At 45.7% G+C, this 19,277-nt stretch overlaps 1 protein-coding gene across 33 annotated transcripts in view; it reads left to right on the forward strand.

Annotated features, from left to right (window-relative positions):
• Positions 1-19,277, forward strand: part of CADPS (calcium dependent secretion activator) — a 210,860-nt gene that overhangs the window by 180,801 nt on the left and 10,782 nt on the right. For all 33 annotated transcript variants that reach the window (XM_032121008.1, XM_032121010.1, XM_032121013.1 and 30 more), the window contains 2 exons: positions 4,637-4,669; positions 7,266-7,373. In XM_032121008.1, coding sequence (XP_031976899.1) covers positions 4,637-4,669; positions 7,266-7,373 — 141 coding nt within the window. The remainder of the gene's footprint in view (positions 1-4,636; positions 4,670-7,265; positions 7,374-19,277) is intronic.

Consider the following 19,277-nt stretch of genomic DNA (forward strand, 5'->3'; position numbering starts at 1 on the left):
ACAAGGTGCCTCTCATGCCATATTTCTCCCTAGCACTGAGGAACCAATCCACAGCTCACCAGGTATTTCCTAGCAAGGTATAGGACCAGGCCAATATCTGTGCAAAACTGGCCTCAATATCCAGCAATGATACAATTTGAGCTGTATTCCAGAAAAGTGTTGTGACAGCTTCTTAGGATGAACACATGGCAGCTGATTTCCAAAGGTCTTCTGAAAATGCATGTGCCAGAAAGTTTACAAGAATGTCTCTATGCAAGCAGGACTTCACTCCTCTCAGCTCACAGACAGCTGTGCACATGAATGCCTGTGGCTGGGCTGTTTGGAAAGTTGTGTTCATGTTTCACACCCCAGCCCTGTTGCCTTCACGTGCAGCCTCTCCTGCACTCACTTGTTCACAGAGACTGGGCAAGAGGCAGAAGGCACTTCTCTGCAAACTGGGAAGGCTTTCCAAAATCTCATTTTGGAGTTGTCTTAGTTACTTGCAGATGTCTGCTGTTTGCTACTCTTGGGCCCTTTTGCTGAGTTTGAGGCAGTTTGTAGGATCCATTTGGAAATGGAGATGGATTTAGGAAGGCTTAACAGCAGAGGCAATAAACTGCTCTTGGCAGCTTTGTGCGCACAGTCTGGCAGCTTAGCTGAACCACAAAGCATTCTGCCTTTTCAGGTGTGCTGGAGGCACTTTGTTCTTCAGAGAAGAGAGAAAGGGAGGGTATTCCATTCACTGCCCTGCAGTGCGCTTCTTCTCCCAGGATAAACCCTGTGTGGTTACAGCCCCAGGGCTGTGCTCATCCCTGCTTGAGGGGATGCAGGGTATGGCTTGGGTTGGATACCTGGATACCTTCCCTCATTCCAGTGCTATGGAGGGTAAGGAAATGCTTGTGTGCCAGCAGCAGAGGATGTGGAGGCGGCAGCTTTTCAGGCATCGGAAGTACCAGCATCAGCCCGTGTAGACAGTGTAATGTGCAGCCCTTCCTTCTCTGTGAATCCAAGCTGTTCTTCGGTTGATGCTGCGCTGCTCCCACCACATCCTACTGTTTACACTGCTGAGTGCTGCTCCCTTTGGTTGCTGAGCAAAGCCCTGGCTGCACCTGGGCTCTGGGCACCTCTCAGAACCAGCACGTGGGTGCATGGGGTTCAGGCATCCTCTCTGCTGCTCCTTGGACGTTTTACTGATAATTAACTGCCCCAGCAGCAGCAAAACAGTCTCTCCCACTCCAACAGCCCCACAGCCTTCGAACATGGTCCCAAAGCCTCAATTTCCTGAGTTTCCAGTCAGGAAAGGATGTGTATCCAAAGAGCTGCTGTGCATGGTGTGTGCATGTCTCCAGGAAAGTGTTGGTCCCTCACTCACAGCAAGTGGGCTGGGCACACAGCAGAGGAGCAGGATTGCTCCTTCCTGACGAAGGGACGTCTGTCTCTCGCCTTGGTCCCCATGTTTGCTGGGAGCCGCTGGGAGCCACTGGGAGAGGAGGTGGAGGAGCAGCCCTGACCCCTTTGGCACGGGGCTTAGCAAGTCTCCTCTCCCTGCAGTAGTAATGTGACTCGTTGTGTTTAGTCTTTGCAGTGAGAAATACAGGATCTCTCTCTTGTTACAGCATGCTTGCACCACCTCCCACGTTTTCCCTGTCTGAACAAATACAACGAAGTGTGATGGTCCAAGCCACTGAGCTCCAGAAAGCATTAGTCTCCCACCCCCTTCCACCAACTTCTTTCATCGCGTGTTTTCCAGGCGCTCTGCAAGTGACATGTACTCGGGGGTCTTGTGACAGACAGTTTTATCACCTAGTAGGATATCCTCATTTCCAATTCTTGCCTCGAAATTCAAGATAAATATAATGCATCTGTTGTCCTAATAAATTCTCACTAGCCACTTCTCCTTGCAGAGAACTTTGAGAGGAAAACACCCTTCTAAATTTGGCCAGACTTTTTTTTTTTCTGTTTGTTGCTACATTTCAGTGCATCTTGGTGGCAGCAGCCCAGGCCCTGGCTGGGTGTCTGCATGTACAGATCCACTGACTCGCAGGAATGCCAGCTGCTAAAATTCCCTGTATTCTGGGTTGCCTCTGTAGGCAGAGCATTACACCTGTGGTAATTATAACCAAAGATTCCATGTTACCCAAGGGAGACAGAAGTAAATGGTCTTATTTTTGTTCTGCGCAAAATTTGTATGGTAAACTGAGACGTTTCATGGCAAAGTCACATACTTTGTGAAAAACGGCAGCCTAGCAAAAATCACACAACATCCGGCAGTTTGGAAATTTCACTAAATGTAGCCAAATCTGAGTTTAAAGAAAAACAAGTAATTATTCTGATTAAAGGAGAGTGGGCAGGAGAAGCAGCTCAGTTTTTTTGTGGGTGGAGGGAGGAGATCACAGGAAGCTGAGTTATTCTTGTTGCCTCTTGACTTTGGAGAAGGTAGTTTGAAAGTGGCACTAAGTTGGACCCAAGAGTGCTAAATCCACACTCAGCTGGCAAGTTTGCCTCTGCCTGGCATCATGCTCTGTGTGATATTTGAAGGTACTGGTCTAGCCCTGAGCAAGGACCCCAGCTTGAGTTTTGCAGGCTGTTAAGCTGCATCATTTTCCAGGCTTTCCTCCTGGTTGTTGGGCTTTGCTGCTCAGAAAAAGTGATGGTTTGGTGCTTGCGTGGGCACCCTGCCTGAGTGGGTGTGCCATGACTGCCTGCTTTCCTGGAGCTGCATCTACTGGATGGGCTCCAGCTGCCTTCATGCATGGAGGCTGAGGCTCCTCTGCTCCCATTCCGCAGGAGCAAGGGATAGCACTTCACCACTTCGCAAGAAAATTGTGAGGATAAATGCAGAGACAGGGCAAGGTATCCAGAGAGCTGACTGGAAACAGGAATACCTGGAGACAAGACAAGTGTTTGCTCTGGTGCTGATTTTGCTGCCTACTTCATAAACTCATGTGCTGGGACGTGCTCCGTTCCCCTGCAGCCCCTCCAGCAGCCAGACCTGGGGTCACATCGCAGCAGCAGGCGCTCGATGCCCTCCTCCTGCCCTTCCCTCTGTTCTTGCCCCCCGGCTCGGCAGCCCGGGCGCTGCCAATACTCGCGCCGTGTTCACCTCGGCAATTACCACCAGTCTGGTCTTTTGTATCGCCTCATTGTGCTTAATTATGCGCCCCCCCCACACACCATATGAGTGCTTCCACCCACTCTCACATTCTGTCTCACACATACATTCATTCTCTCATTCGGGACACATAATTTATTCATCCCAAGATGCAACTGTGTTCGTGTTATATTTAGGCTGTTTTAATGGTAGCTTTAGAAATATTTAAAAGCAGGTGAGCTTTTACACCCAAACAAAGATGGCCGGCAACGCTTACCCTAATTAAAAGCAGAAGCGTTGTGGAAAATCCCAGCCATACTCTTTCTAGACACTGTGCCTTATGCTACAGTGGGAAAAAGGTCTCTGTGGCCAGCTGGGCACTGCTCAGTTGGAAGAGTTGGCCCTGACGTCAGGGGCCAACCCACCTCCCACGCCAGGCAATGTGCACCCTGCTGCATGGGAAACCACAGACAAAGTCAATTTGGGGTCTTGCAGATCCCACCAGCTTGTGAGGACACCACGGAGTGCAGTGTCCATCTCTGATACCCTCCCTCCAATAGCATCTTCTAAAAAGGGAGGAAAATCAGGGAAAAATGATTTAGCTGTTCAGTCTGGGAAGCAGAAAAGCTTCAGGGCACTTCTGCATGGCATGGCATGAGCACACTGCCCCAACATGGTCTGCAAGCTCTTGCCAGCATCAGGGCCAGCAGAAAGGGGGAAAATAATAACTTTTGTTTTGAATTGACTGATGTGAGGGAGACACAGGTGAGTGCCCGAGAGGCTGCATATAAAGGCAACAGGGCTGGGGTGTGAAATGTGAACACAACTTTCCAACCAGCCCAGCCACAGGCATTCATGTGCAAAACTTCTCAAAAAATCCTCAGCCTAACAGAGTATCACAGAATGGTTTGGGTTGGAAGGGACCTTAAAAATCATCACATTCCAACCCTCCTGCCACAGGCAAGGACACCTTCCACTATCCAGGTTACTCAAAGCCCCATCCAGCCTGGTCTTGATAATGTCCCAGGCTGCAGCATTCACAACTGGGGAAGAACACCATGGGCAGGACAATGGGAAGGGAGCAAAATTAGGGTCCTTCAGGTGCTTTCTTGTGTCTAGCTTGGTGCAGACCCCTGCCAGACTCACCATGCCATCATGCCCCTGCTCCCGGAGGAGCTGCCATTGCTCCTGGGATACAGCTCCCAACAGGAGAGACGTGGCTTGGGAGACACATGGCATCAGGTGGAGAGGGAGGCCTCCAAAGAAAATAACTATGTCTTCTTACGAACCCCATCTTCCCCCGCTCGCTGAAGTAGATGCACAACTCCCACACTATCATCTGTTGCTATTAGAGCTTTAGCAGCAGTCAATTTACCTCTCCAAAAAAAAACAACAACAAAAATACCACCCTTTTAAACAGGAAAGTGAGTTTCATCACCCATTTCAACCTACTCAGCATTATGTTGTCCCAAGTTTTGCTGGAGATGGTCTTACAGAGTTTAAAGAAAAAAACAAAGACCTGAAAAGGTACTGATGGTGTTAACTCTCCTTTTCTTCCTTTTACAGGTGAAGGCTGCTTCCAAATACGTGGATGTACCTGTAAGCACAATTTAAACAACTTCTGTCACAGTAATTTGCATTATGCTTTGGTTTATGGCATGTGTAGCAACCCACATTATGCATTAACAGCCAAGACTGAACCATGGGCCTTCATACTTCTAACATTTGAACTGGAAACGATATCTCCATTATGTTAATAATGAGCAGTTACCCTCTTATGGAGACCTATGAGGCTGTTTAGGCAACAATTTGCAGATGGTGTCAAAAAGGTACCATATTTATGCAATTGGCTTGAATCACATTTGAAAAAAAAAATGAGAGCAGTGCATTCTGTTAATTCTTCATTTGGACTGGTACAAATACAGTATAATTTCCAAACAAAAAGTCCAGACATGTTACAACTGAGCCAACACACATCTAACACATTAGCTAATCTATTTTATTTTTGTTCTTCTAATTGTCGGTTTATTTTACTTTTTTGGAAAATGACTTTTTTATTACTTTGGGGAAATGGTGATGAGCTAGCAACATGTGTTTGGGAAATTGTTAATGAAAATAATTTTTTTCCATTTTTCTGTAATTGGTGTAGGAAAACTGTACATCGTCTCCTCTAATTAGACCTTGATTCATAAGGAAAAGAGCCCTTAACGTTCTTAGACAGAGCACTTAACTTGCCAGAAATTTACATTTAAATTAAGTTGAAGTGTAATATATGAATGTTGGCTGGAATAAGGGGTTACTGTAACATTTACAGGCAGAAAGATCCTGAGCAACTGCAAATGCAAAAAAATAGATCTTAATATACCACACCAGTTCCTGCACCCAGTTACACTGGGCAGTGGAAATGAAGAGCAACTCAGTTGAGTTTGATGACGTGTATGTATAATGTGTGTATATTTAATGCAGGTGGATTGCTCTGCATGCTTTCATATGACAATGTGATAAATTTATCAGACGTCTTGGACCACATCCTCTGCATTTGGTGTTTCCATCGCTTTAGCCCAACTTAAACATTCTCTACAAAATTATCGTGTCTTGAGCCTAGCATGGAAAAGACAAACTCTTGAACAGTAAGAAGTGTTGTTTGGTTTAAAATACCCCAATGCAGATCTTGGCATCCTGTTCTCTTGGAGTAATAAAAACAAGATTTTGAGAGCAAAACTCAAAAATTTATTTCTTGCCCTGAAAATGTGGAGATCCTTCAGTTGAAATTCCTAGTTGTTTCAGTGCATCTTAAATATTTAGTCATCAGAAATTTGAGCACAGAACAGTTATTTTAAGTAACTTCTAGGGCAAAGCATGTCCTTCTCTGAGGCCTCTGTGTTCCTGGAAAGCAAAGCATCTCCAGGGAAATAGTCTCAGTAAAATGCTATGTAACCTTTTCAAGCTTTTCCAAAAGCTTTGTACCTGGGACACCCTTGCGAGGTCTGCAGCAGGGTCTGCTCCCCTCCTCGAAGCCAGACAGATGCTCTAGTTCTTTGTGTAAATCAGAACAGAAAACATTCACCTGGGTTAGCTTTCAGTTGTTTCCCCACCTGGCCCTGGAAACAAAGCCATATTACAGTGGCTTCCTTGACAGCTTCAACATTTTTAATGAACTCAACCACCAGATCCACACAGCTCCCAGACTGGTGCAGAGGCCACCCCATGGTCCGTGAGCCACTGCCTTTCCAGGGGAAGGAGAAAGAAAAACCTGTTTGACTAGAGGACAGAGGGGAAATCCTGGTGTTGAACAGAAACCCACCACTTAAATCTAATTCCGCAAATGTTAGTTAAATCTAATTCTGCAATTCTGTTGCAATTGTCTGGGTACAAACCAATCCATCTAATCCTGCCTCGGAATGGGCATGATCAGCAGACTGAAAATTGCTTGGAAGTGTAACACTTGACTACTGCCACGTTTGTGTTGTCCTCATTGTTTTTCAAATTAATACCTTGTCATTGTTGCAGTAGGTGTTAAGAAATGTCACTGCCTTTCCAAGGGCCAAGCACTGGCCCTTTGCTTGATAATTGTTTGCTTTGTATTAAAAAACTCCCTTCCTACTGCTTTCCAAACTGTCCTCATTTTCACCCTGGAAATTACATGGATGTGTTAACTAACTTCAATTTACAGTGGCTGACAATCCTATCTTGCAGAGAAATGATACTCTGTGATCTGAGGTAAATCACAGTAATGGAAACTAATGACACTAGTTATTAACAAACTTACAATGTGCCACACAAATTTAAGTTTTGTGGCAGCTCTTGTAATGACTCGTGTTACCATATTTTAATGGGTTACCTTTGAGGTAAGTTTGAATCCAATATATCAAGCAATGTGAATTCAAACAAGATTTTTTTTTAAAGTATTTTCCCATCCAGCTGCTTCAGTTCCCATTTGCTTTAAAGCAATGCTGTTATGTCCAAAATATTGCATACTTGTAGGTTACTCTTTAAAAATCAGTTAAATTCTGCAGAGAGCTGTTGAAATGTGACATCAGGTAAGTGTCCATCAGGTAAGGAAAGGGTGAATTGCAGAAGGACAGCAAGAGATGGAAGAGAAGAAAAAGCAGTGATGAGACTGGGCACAGACGAGTTGCCCCCTGCATCACTATTCATGTTTTTCTCTCTCTCTTTTCTTCTCTCCTCCATGCAGAAGCCAGGAATGGATGTTGCTGATGCCTATGTGACATTTGTCCGCCACTCTCAGGATGTCCTGCGTGATAAGGTCAATGAGGAGATGTATATAGAAAGGTTATTTGATGTAAGTAAATGCCCTCTCCTATTTGGACACCAAGCAGGAGAGACCCAAAATGTGACAAAATAAGACAGGAGGATAAGTCACATTTTGAGAAAATTTATTGGTTATACCTTTAAAAAAGAAATCTTTCCTTTCTTTCTGACTGAGGCTTGTATCTGCTCTCTGCCTGCTTTAAATCTCTTCTCTAGTCCACTGTGTCTTAGTCTGTGTGTGGATTTTAAAGAAACAGTATCTTCTAAGAGAGCTCTTTAATATGTTTAAGCTTGTGTAAATTTCTCTCTATCAGAACATCTCAGTCATTGTTCTTACTGTTAAAATTTGAGCCACGTTTTTGGCAGATGTGTTTGCTAAGGGTCATCTCTTCTGCACATTTTGCATTGTTTCATTGACAAGCACTGCAAATCTGACAGCAAATTAAACATACTAAACTTTAATTTTAAAAGCTATCAAAACGGAACTGATTATGAATGGACTTTGGTATAAAGGAGGACCATGTTGTGGTGCCTGACACTAAAGGTAAATTTGAGACATGGTCTTCTTGTTCAAGATGGCTGGTAGGAACTGACCCAGAGGTTCGCAGCTAATTTTCGGTTGGACAAGATCAGTTTATTGGACTGTGAGAGAACAGTGACCTGTGATGCCTGGGTTTTTTAGGCTTGGATGCATGTTAAAAGTATCTCTGTTTCTGTTGCTCTTGTTTTGTTACGGGCTTTCTGTCCTTGTAGCTGTTCTATAGCAAAGGTTTTCTGTTGATGACCATCCTGCAGCATTAGTGTTTCAGTGTCTCTAGGGTATTTGTCTGTATCTCAATTTTTGTTTGAAGCAGCTTCTTTCCCTACTTTCCTTCCTTCCATCTCTCAGCCGTGCCATGTCTCAGTCTCCTGGTCTGGAACTCTAACAGCCTTCTGTGCTTTCTTTACTCACTCTTTTGCTTCCTCACTGTGCAGGGAAAGCTTCTTTTTCCCCAACCAACTTCCTCCTTCACTTGATACCTCTGTTTCTGCACATTACCTGTCCCTCAGAAACCTCTTCTTCCTTTACAATTCTCACTCTTTGTTTCACCAATATCTTACCAGATTAAAATGGAACTTATCTCTCATGTCAAATGTTTTATCACATTATATCAAGTGGCATGAATTAAGAGTCAAATAATCTTACTGTGTACATCTACTAGCATGACCCATACCCACTGAGAATGCCTCATTCATGCACGGAGCACAGCAGTGCCTCCTCCAGGCTCGGCTCGTGCTCACTCTGGGGAGAGTTTGCAGTGTGAGCACCAGACGCAAATCACCCATCAAGCAGGCATGGGGAGAAAAAACAAAACATAAAACAAAAGACTGTCGCTTCCATCTGCAGCGGGCCTGCGAGTGCATTGCTCGTTTGTGTTGAAATTTATTCCACGAGCAGTTAAATTTCCAGAGCTCATCTGGACTGTTCTTTTCAATGCCCACACTGCCTTTTCCCTCATGCTTTCCCTATGATTCACAGTTGGTGTGTTTGTACCCTTTTAGGCCATTATTTCCAATTTTCAAAAGGCTGTAATTAGCACAAATATTGATTTCAGTTTGATCCACTCATACTTGGTTTTACCAAGCTATATTTTAAACAAATTAACGGTTGACATGAACAAAAAAAAAAAAGAGCAGCTACCTTGGTGGAAAGCAAAAAATGCAAAACCCTTCTTTCCCTCCCTGACTTCCTCCAAGTCTCCCTGATCCATGTGGAATTAAATAATCAAGGATAGGGTTTTTACATTGCTCTGCCTGTTTTGACCTACACTGGCTGCAGGCAGGAATTGCAGCATGTGGGAGCTGTTCCAATTCCTGCTCCTATTCATGTTCCCATTCCTCTTCCCATCCCAGTGGGACAGCATTGGGATCTAACACCACTGGCATGTTTGCATGTGTCTCATGTACGTGAGTGTGTGCCCATGAGCAGGGCAAGTTACGGGGCGGTTGCTTTGCAAGGAGGGAGTGGATTGTACTGAGCCTTTGTCACCCAAAACTTGGAAATCTATTTTGAGCAGCCATGTATCTTCTTTGTCATGTTACAGCTGAAGGAGCTGTCTCCTGTGGTCAGCTCCCATCATGGCTCAGGTGCTCCTGGTGGGTCAGTACCAGCACAGGGTTTTTACATGTGGGTCACCAGACCCCATTTAAGTTGGTTCTGTGTTCATCCATGTTCAAGTAAAGGCAGGAGCAAGTGCTTAACTCCATTATTGAGCTTAGACACAGCCCTGCAGCTCTTTGCCCCTCTCACCTAACCCAGCAAAACAGCATGGCCGTGGGGTCTTTAAGGTCCTTTGATCTTATTTTCCAATGACATTTTAGGTACTAACTACCTCTTTAATAAGAAAGAGAAGAGGAATAATCAAAAATTATATTTATGATGCTGAGTTAGAGTTGGACCTGACTTTGTTCCCTCTTCACCCAGCATGGCAGGGGAGCAATCCTCTTAGCTGCAGTTTCGCCAGGCAGTGAGATTATTAACACTTTCATTAACACATTTTATTAACACATTCTCAACTGGTTTAGTGCAGTGGTGCTGGCTTGCCCCAGCCAAATCTCAGTCCAGTTTAGGATGTTGTATGACAGTAGAGGCAGCAGTGCCAGCAAACAGCTTAAACCTGCCTGCAGGCAGGTCCTGTGCACCCAATGGGGTCACAGTAGAGACACTCACAGTGTGGGGCTACATCCCCTTTCTTCACAGTCCTGAGGAGTGCAGGAGCAGAGGTGCACAGTGCAAGGTTGTCTATTGCACATTCCGTGGGGTTTGAACTCCTGGGGTATCCCTAATCCCCGCACTTCTCTGCAATCCTGCCCTGTGTTTCCATTTATTCCCCGTTTGTTTCCTCCCACGAGCAGAGGCTGCAGTGTGTTAGGCCATGTCCCCAGAGAAGCTGGGTTAATATGTCTTTTCTTGGCATTTGCCATGATTTCTTAGCTCAGAAACCATCTCTCTGCCCCTGCATCGCCTGACTTGCCCATGCCTACAGAACAGGGCACTGCTCTTCGGGAGATACTGGTGTTTGTGGCAGATTATTGTTATATTTCTGTGTGGTCTCTGTGTTAATCCTCTTAATTCTGCAGATTAGTCAGGATGGGTTTTCTCCCCTCCCTGAAATAGAGTCATCTTAATTTTAAAAATCTGTATTCTTGGGATCATTGAATGAACAGATTGATTGTGGAGTTCTGCTGGTAATCAAAACCTAACTAGCTTTTTGGCAGTGCTGTTTACTGCAGAGTTACATGACTTATTTACTTGGCCTGGCTCACTAATTTGATAACATTTAAAGCTAAAACACTGTAATAAGGCCCATTGGTAGAGAGCAATGGTAACAGAAGAGTTTCAGAATAGCGTTGTAGCATCCGATCCCTGCGCTCCTGTGCCTGGCTGGGTGCTTTGGGATTTAAATCCTTATGGTACTTTGCACACAATGCAGAAGGATCACAAACTCTGTGTAGTGCCTGGTAGGAAGTAAAATTTTTTCCCAGAGAGGGGGCGGAGTTGACATGCAGAATGGAACTTTTTATAGGAACAGTGAGGCAGAACCAAGTGGGTGTATCTTAAACAAGGGAAAATATCTTCAGAGTGATCTTGAGTCTTTAGACCAACCCTGCAAAATTCAGGTCCTCTTTGTCTTAGGTCACTCAGAATTTCATAGGATCAGTGTTTATACATCCATCATTTTGTCTGTAGGCAGTGGGAATTTTACTAGTGAGGGTTGTCCCCTTTGGCAGAAGTTACTTCTGGATCCAGGTATGTGTGTATATCTTTACAAACACCCTTAGATACTCACAGTATAGGTTTCAACCCATCACAACATATGTGATCCAGAGTGTCTATGATTGACTAGTAGATAGTGTGAATGCCAACCTTTCTTCTTCATAAATTGGTAAACACTAATGTAAAACATAGGGTGACTATTTCCTCTGCAGCCACAGTGAGTAGCACATACACAAAGGGCTACTGAATGTCAGGTGAGCTCCCTGAGATCCTGTAAATTCCAGCATCCTGATGCAGTCCCTGAATAGTGCAGATGGCATTTTTCTCTGTGATGATTAATTCAATATCTTACCAGAAAAAACAAAAACATGCTTTTGATATGAGAGATCAAAACACCAAGAGAAGCTCCTAAGATTGCGAGGACCTAAAAAAAAAATTAATTTCTTTTTTTCCTCCTTGTACGTCTTGAAGACACCAGCCCGAGAGAAGATCAGGATTAAAACAGATGTGCTTAGTGCTAGTTCATCTGCTTAAATCTAGCAGTCTCTGAGATCAGTGATTAAAAAGCCGTCTCTAACTTTGATGAAATCCACTGCAATGGTAATTCTGTGTCTCTGATCGCTGTCTTATGGGCCTCCTGTCTGCCTAAACCGGACATAGAAAACATTTCACTGGAGATGATACATGGATTATATGGGTCAATTATACACTTAATCTGCCTTCTGGGGATTAAGTGTGCATGGATTGACCCCGCGTATTTGGCTTGTCCTTGGCAGTTATCAGATCAGGAAGGTTGCCTTTACCAAAAGGTCTGGTAAGAACTTAATCATGCAGTGATACTGCCCGCCGAGGTGGCAGCAGCCACCGTGCTTTTTGCAGAAGGCAGTTTTACCACTTCACTGTCACTGTGAGTGTTCAGCTCCCTCAGTCTGTGTCACAGCTGGGATAGCAGACAGAGAATTTACTCTGGAAACAAGAAATGAGCCTGTTCTTCTCTGCAAGACAGAAACGGCTCTTAGTCTTGATGGCAGGCTGGGTTTGGCAGGGTCTGGCAGGTGTAGCAGGGAGGGCGCTGGGGAGACCGGGGTTTGCTCTGCCCTGGCCTGTCCTCGGTGCAGAGGAACAATCACTCCAGGTCCTCTCCCAGCGGCAAAGGTGAATCCATGGCTCATCAGCTAGAGCAGCCAGCATCTCCTTCCCGCCACCTTCAGGGAGGCAAAAGCCCCTGGCTAAGGCTCCAGCATCAAATCCTGTCCCTCAGGGTCAACTGAGTTGGGCTTTCGGGAGACCCCAGTGCTATCCCAAGGCTGATGTTGCATCTGGTGGATTTTCATGGATTTTGGGTTTCTTCCCTCAGCCAGGAACCCAGCAGGAGTGCTGGGCCTGGGGACATGGTGCAGGATTGTCGTCATGTTTCCAAAGCAAGCTGCCCTTGCTGGTATCTGACCTCTGAATATCAGAGATGATGAGTTACAAGGATGCAGGACACTGTGTGCGTCTCAAGACTTCAGCAAAATCCTTATACACATTTCCAGGAGCCTGAGTGAGCATTTGTCACTGGAGGATCCACAGAGAGCTCAGCATATGTTTCAGTACCTACACATTCGGAGCCTGATAGCACACCTGAGTATATTGAAAAAATACAAAACACAGCTAGATCAATTAATTCAGCAAGTCCTCTGCAGACACTGAGGCATTAGCTTATTCTTAAAATCAAAACTTTTGCCCTCAGCAGGGTTACTCACTTGAATTCTGGCAGCTCCTTCAAGGCGTGCTTGTAGGATCATGGCATCTCTTGCTAGACCGCAAGCCTTACACGGCGCAATCAAATGCCAAAACAGAGCCCTTCTCACCCTCCCTTCTCCTTCCCCTCTTCGATCTCAAAAGCCTGGTTGTGAGTCAGTGGAGCTACTCACTCTGAGTTAGAATTACTCACAGGAGGCCGGGTTGCAGGATCAGAGGAAGAACGGATATCAGGCTGTGCGCTGGGCTCCCATCTCATATCTGCTTATAGCCACACTCACTGCTTTCTCTTAGACAGACAACAACCTGTTTCCCTCCTACACAGCTAGACTGCTCATTAGGGCACTAACTCTCTCCCACTCCCATCCTGATATGGCCTCCACTGAGCTATTTCTTCTGCCTTGTTTTTTGCTTTTTTTTTCCCCTCTCCCCGCTTCCGGAGTGAGTTGTGAAATGAAGACAATTAGGCACATTGATCTCAAGGGAGCGCAGCTTACCTTTCCCTCCCTGTGCATCTTTGGAGGAGCCAGAGCTGGCTTGGCAAGGCTCAGACCTGGACCTGGAGTTGATCTCACTGCAGGACTTTCGCTAGTAAAAAAAATTAAATTATGGTGGCAGTTGTCAGTATATCTTCTAAGGGACAAATTCTCTTTGTCCTGAGAGGGCATAGAGTACACTGTCCTGCTGCCTCTTTTTCTCCCCATGTGCCCTCTTGGAGTCACACAGGAGTGGGGAGAGGAGCTTAGCACTGACACCATTCCTTGGAGCCCTTGTCCTCTGATATTCCCCTCCATGAGCTTCACATGGCCCAGGCATGCATTGGTGCATGGCCTCCTGGCTCCCCCTCAGCAAGGCTTCTTTCCTGAAGTGCTCATTTAAGTAGGCTCCGTTTAATTTATTTTAGGTAGAGTCTTAATAAAATAAATCCTAGATCTGTCACTGGATTTTACATGCTTGAAAGGGGTTTTTTCCCCTCCTAAATATCTTTATCAGAACAGCTTTCCGTGTTCCAGTAGACATTTGGTTGAAGACAGTTAATTTGATTTCTTTTCCAGAGGAGATTTTCCATTAATCATTCTAAGAAGGCAGACTGATTGCTCCATTACGTTAAGGTCAGCATAGGCTTGCTAACATCATCTGCACCGTGCTTTTGAGCATCAGAGATTTGTGTTTTGGGGCTGGCATTGAGTGAAAGATCATTTATTTCCTGGTAGATGTGAGTAGCCAAGATTTTGGGGAAGCAGGAGCATGGAATCCTCCATCCAGAGAGAGCCTTTTTCTGAGCAGCCTCTCTGCTCCCTGACCAGGAGCTCTCTGCACATTTATAACTGCGGACAAGTTACACGGTGCACTCTGAGCTGGAGCCGCCCTCCAGCTAAGTTTAAGGGGCTGTAGCTAATTGCAGCACCAGTCCTGTGGGTCATCAGGGAGGAGAGCCTGGAGGAGCTGGTGAGCCGCAGCCCACGCGGGTCCCACCTGTGTGCAGGGGTGCGAGGAGCGTGGGAAGGGCCGAGACGCCCCGGTGCCCGCAGGTGTGCGGGGCTGACCCGCTGGGCCAAGCCGGCGGCTTTGCTCCCTCCCTCTAGGCTGTGCAAAGAGCCTTTAAAAGAACTCTCAGTGCACACAGGGAGAGCCAAAGGCCCCTGCACAGACAATGACGAATTGTCTGATTCCAGCAGCGCCTTCAATCCCTCTTTTCCTTTTCTCCCCCTGCATCCCAGCCCCACACAATTGCTGCTCTGCCAGTGCCAGCCAGCGGTGCGTGCCAGATTAGCCATCCCAAGTCACTTTGGTTCTCTTGATCTGCGGCTCTTTCCTTTCCCGGTGCTCCCTTAAACCTCACCCTGGATGTATGATATCAGCATTCAAAAATGCCTGGTGGGACTCGGGCAGGGAGCACGCTTCATCTGGTGTTTAACCCCAGGAAGGATACCAGGGGAACTGCTGCAATCAGGGCCAAGATATCCAGCCAGCCTCTAGCTACTTTTTTGGAATTAGCCCACTATAAAAGAAGCAGATGAAGTTTGTCAAGTCCCACTTAATGACAGCTTCCAATTTAAACTGATAACAAGTGTAATGAAAGTATACTATAGCATGTGTTGCTGTGCATCTTACTGAGCAACTCTGCAGCCAGTTTTACCATCACTGCCTCACACTAACAGGGCTCTGGAATCAGGACAGAAAAATATTGTGTGGATATTGTATTTTACTAGGCTGCTTTATATAGAAGCTCAGATTTTAACATGTCAGCTTCATTTCTTTTTTGAAAAATGGAAATAAGCAGAGAATATTTTATAGGTTAAAACTGTATTTGAGAACAAGCATCTATACAGGAGTGGTTTTGTGTGTGTGCGCCTTTATACGTTTTTATGCAGAAGCTCTTTCATTTAGGAAAAGGGAGGTCTGCAAATTCCTGCAAAGCAGCAGGTTTTTGGGGATTTAATTTGGCAGTTCCTAGTGAATGCTGTGCACTTTGCAGAGCTGTATCTGCAGTGAAGGAGAGAGAGCTCAGCACCCAGAGCCCACCTGGCAGTGTGCCCAGGCCCCCACTCTGTGTGCAGGGCTGTGGGATGCTCCATGCCAGAACAGCCTGGAAAGGCAAGGTCTTCCAGTTCAGGGGTTCATGTAGCCAGGACAGGCTTTACCTGTTACCTAAAGGGAGCATTTTCTGGAGGTGTATAATTCAGTGTGTAAACAGGATTAGGACTGTCCAGTTTCCGAAAATGAGGCACCTGCTAAGGCACTCAGGCTGCAAACCTGACAGGTTAAAGCATGGGATGCCCCTGGTTTGAGGACATTGTGGATGGGAGAGAATTTGGGGGTGGCAGCTGGCTTCCTTCCCAGATCACTGTGAACACCATCTCCTGCACTCCCTTGCCATGGACCAGTAGTTGTTTGCACAGGGGCCTCCCCTGCAGTTTTCTCTGCCCGCTGCCCTCCATCCAGCTCTGAGCAGCACACGGTCTGGTGGGTCTGCCCTCCTCAGAGTGAGTGCAGCAGCACGTGGCTGGGATGGATTCAGAGATGATCTATGCATGGGCTGGTGTTGGTGTTTGCTCACAGCAAACCCCAGCAGATTGAGACCAGGACATCCCTGGCTGTAGGAAGAGAGGAGCCAGCATTGCGGTTGCTTTTTCCGTGAGATTCTCCCCAGGGCAGAAGGCTCAGGGAGTCACTGGCACATTCACCCATCAGTTCTGCCAGGGATGTGAGTGTATGGCTCTTTGCTAGGCAGAGACTTTGGTGTCTGGCTAGCAGAGCAGACCACCCTGACATACAGCTCAGGGACACCTGAATGAGTACAAGGCATCATATCCCCAGCATCAGAGTTGTCCCCCCCCGAAGGAGCAGTAGTGTTGCAAATCCCTTTCTGCCTGTGTTCCTGCTGTGGGAAGCCTTTGCCTGTGTGCTGAGAGTGCACAGATTGTCTGCAAAGCGACTGAGGGTCAGCACAAACAAATCTGCACCCACCCTGGCGTGTGAAGTCACAGCTGCACAGGATACAGTAGGTGTTACTGGTTTGTGCAGCACCAAGAGCAGGGGCTATTAGGGATGAGCTTCTTGAGCACGTGTTTGTTGGGGACCTTGGCACCACCAACACAAAAGATATTGATCCTCCCTGTCCTCTCTGAAAAGGAATTAAATTTTGGGTTAAGAGCAGGGAGAAATCTGCAGCAAGGAGCATGAATGTCAGGCTGTGCCCCTTCGGAGAGCAGGGAATTTGTGCCATCCCACCAGCACAGGCAGGACCCCTGGCAGCCCCGGCCTCCCTCCCATTAACACCTGTGGCACCTGCCGACCCCTGCCGGGCCCAGCGTCCAGCCAATTATGGGTGAGGTGGCAGCCTGAGCACACCCTGGAGCAGAGATCCCCAAACAGTGGGTGCTCTCAGGTGCCATATGTACTGCAAAAAGCGTGCGGCACTTCCACACGCTGGGGTCTGCACTCTCTATTCATTCTGAATGCTCTTCCCTGTTGGAAGGCAGAGCTCTTACGCGATTCAAAGTTGTTTTGTGGTTTATTTTTGGGAAAGGGAGGAAAAAATAATGTAATTCGGGAATGCCATTTGCATCCTAGACAGATGATGAGTCACTCTGGCTAGCAGCTTAACCCTATTAGGCAACGTTAGGGACTGTGACTTTATTAAATAATAATACAGATTATTTTCATATTAAGACCCTTTGTAACTTCCTTGTATTGCTACATTGTCAACCAGAATGAAATTTCGTAGTTAAGGAATACGAAATAGAGTAAAAGGCATCCAGAATTCACAGCTCTGGGGTGGATGTTGAAGAACGCACTGTGTGTACTTGCAGTGATAGCATTATAGTGATACATAAAATACCAGGAAAAAAAGTACTTTTGCTTCAGTAATAGCTCAGTGTGAGTGTGACCTGGGAGACTCCAGACTTATTCACAAGGCTGTAGTAGAACAAAGTCTAAATTTTATTTTAAAAAAGGAACACCCCAAGGTTTATGGGGATTTTTATCAAATTGCTAGCACTTTGCCAGATCTCTAGAATTTAATGTGGAGTTTTATAGAGAGGTTTAGTTCAGAAAATGAGGGTCATGTTGCCTGCTGTGAGGACCACTAGCCCAGAGCCCTGCTGAACATGGCTGACGGAGGCTTCGCTCACAGGGGCGAGGTGCAGACATGGGGTCCACAGTTTGGCAAAGGGGTCACGAATCCCAAACACTGACGGTTCGGGCGCGCGGTTCCTGAACACACCAAGGCAAAGACCCTGCAGATAAGTTAAATTAGCACAGTGCAATCTGTCACCAAAACTTAGATTTATTTTCTGAAAGATACTTTCCAAAGGGTGTGAATTTGGGGGTGAATCACCTTTCTACCAGCAATCTGAGGGCTGCCTGAAGCCCTCCTGGTGCTCTGCCGTGTGCTCCGTGGAGCTACGCCGACAGACCTACTTTTGATGTTGTCTTCTCATACCTAACTTAAAAAGAATTATGTGCCATAGAAAAGCTGCATAATGACCGGACAGCATTATTATCTGGCATGCAGCGGCATAGCAGGACGGTAACTATTTATTTACTCTTTGTGGATAATGTTCTGTTCTAGTCTTTGGCAATAGCAAGACAGCATCTGATATATACAATATTGGTGTGTATCCAATTGTTTGTGAACATCCCAAGTTTTGAAACATGGTTGTGAGAGAGGAATATAAGCTTAAGCTTAAAAGGCTAAAAAGCAGAAAGCCCCACACGTAAATGCTATTATACACTTAATGAGGCAGGGTTTAAAAAAAAAATCAGCCACACAAGTTGGTTTTATCAAAGGAAATGTATAAATAACAACCAGTGATTCAAAGTGCCTCACAAAGGGAAAAGCAGGGACGGGAAGCTAACACTTCACTTGTGGCATTCAGATAATAGTATTTACTACACTAATCTTTTGGGCTTAGCAATTGACAATCAATATATTATTATCAACAAGCGTTAACGCAAACAAAAAGCTTCTATTTCTTTTTTTAACTGTTCCCCTAAGTCCCTTAAATTTAATTAAAACCAGACAGCTCTCCTTCTAGTACAAATTAGAGTTAAAATCATATTAAATATTTGTTCTATGGGAAAACAAAAGTGTCAGCTTGTGCTACCAGGTTTGGCTGTTTCTTTTTTTCTCCTTTTTTTTTTTTACACACAGAGGGGAAAAAAAATACCAGCTACTCAAAGTTAAAATAAAGTCTCTCTCCCTCCCTCCCTCCCTGTCTCCCAAGACTACTGTCTATAACATGTTGTTCCTTATAGAAAGTGGGATATGGTGGCATTTGCTTGATTAACTTGCTCGACAAAAGTGACAGCTGCTGTGGGTGCATGTAGCTAAGCTGCACAGCGCAGTTCCGCCTTTGTACATCTGTCAGCAAAAAAGGAGGAATAAAGAGTGAAAAGAGACAAATTGGTCCCAAAAGGCAATCCATTCAACTCAGGAGGTTTGCTCTATTCAAGCACTCGCTGGGAATCTCAAGTGCTAGGTAGCTTATTCAATTTCATTCATTCTTTAGAATGAGCCCACAAGTGTTTAATTTCTTATTCTGTCGAATAAAAGGGGAGCTTTTTTTATTTATTGGAAGCATTAATTGTAAGACTAGCTGATCAATGCCTGCAATATTAACTCATTACTTATTTTATGGTTAGCTGTGTGCTCCGAGAGCTGCAGCCACTAAACTTATTTCTGTAACATGGGCAAGTTCACACCAATTTCTCTGCTTCTGGAAAACCCGGGCACGCACGGCAACGTCGTTCTCAGTGCCCTGAACCTTGTCCCCCGCCTGGCTTGGGGGAATGGTCCAAATCTTTGGCAGGTGTAAATCAAAGGTGTTGCTGTGTTGTTATTGGTGCCACCCATGGCACCAGTAATAACCAGTGAGGCCAGGACATGACCGAGACAGATGCTCTTTGCCTGGGGGTTCTGCCCTGAGC

This window comes from Corvus moneduloides, chromosome 11 (genome assembly GCF_009650955.1).
Source record: "Corvus moneduloides isolate bCorMon1 chromosome 11, bCorMon1.pri, whole genome shotgun sequence".
Taxonomy (NCBI): Eukaryota; Metazoa; Chordata; class Aves; order Passeriformes; family Corvidae; genus Corvus; species Corvus moneduloides.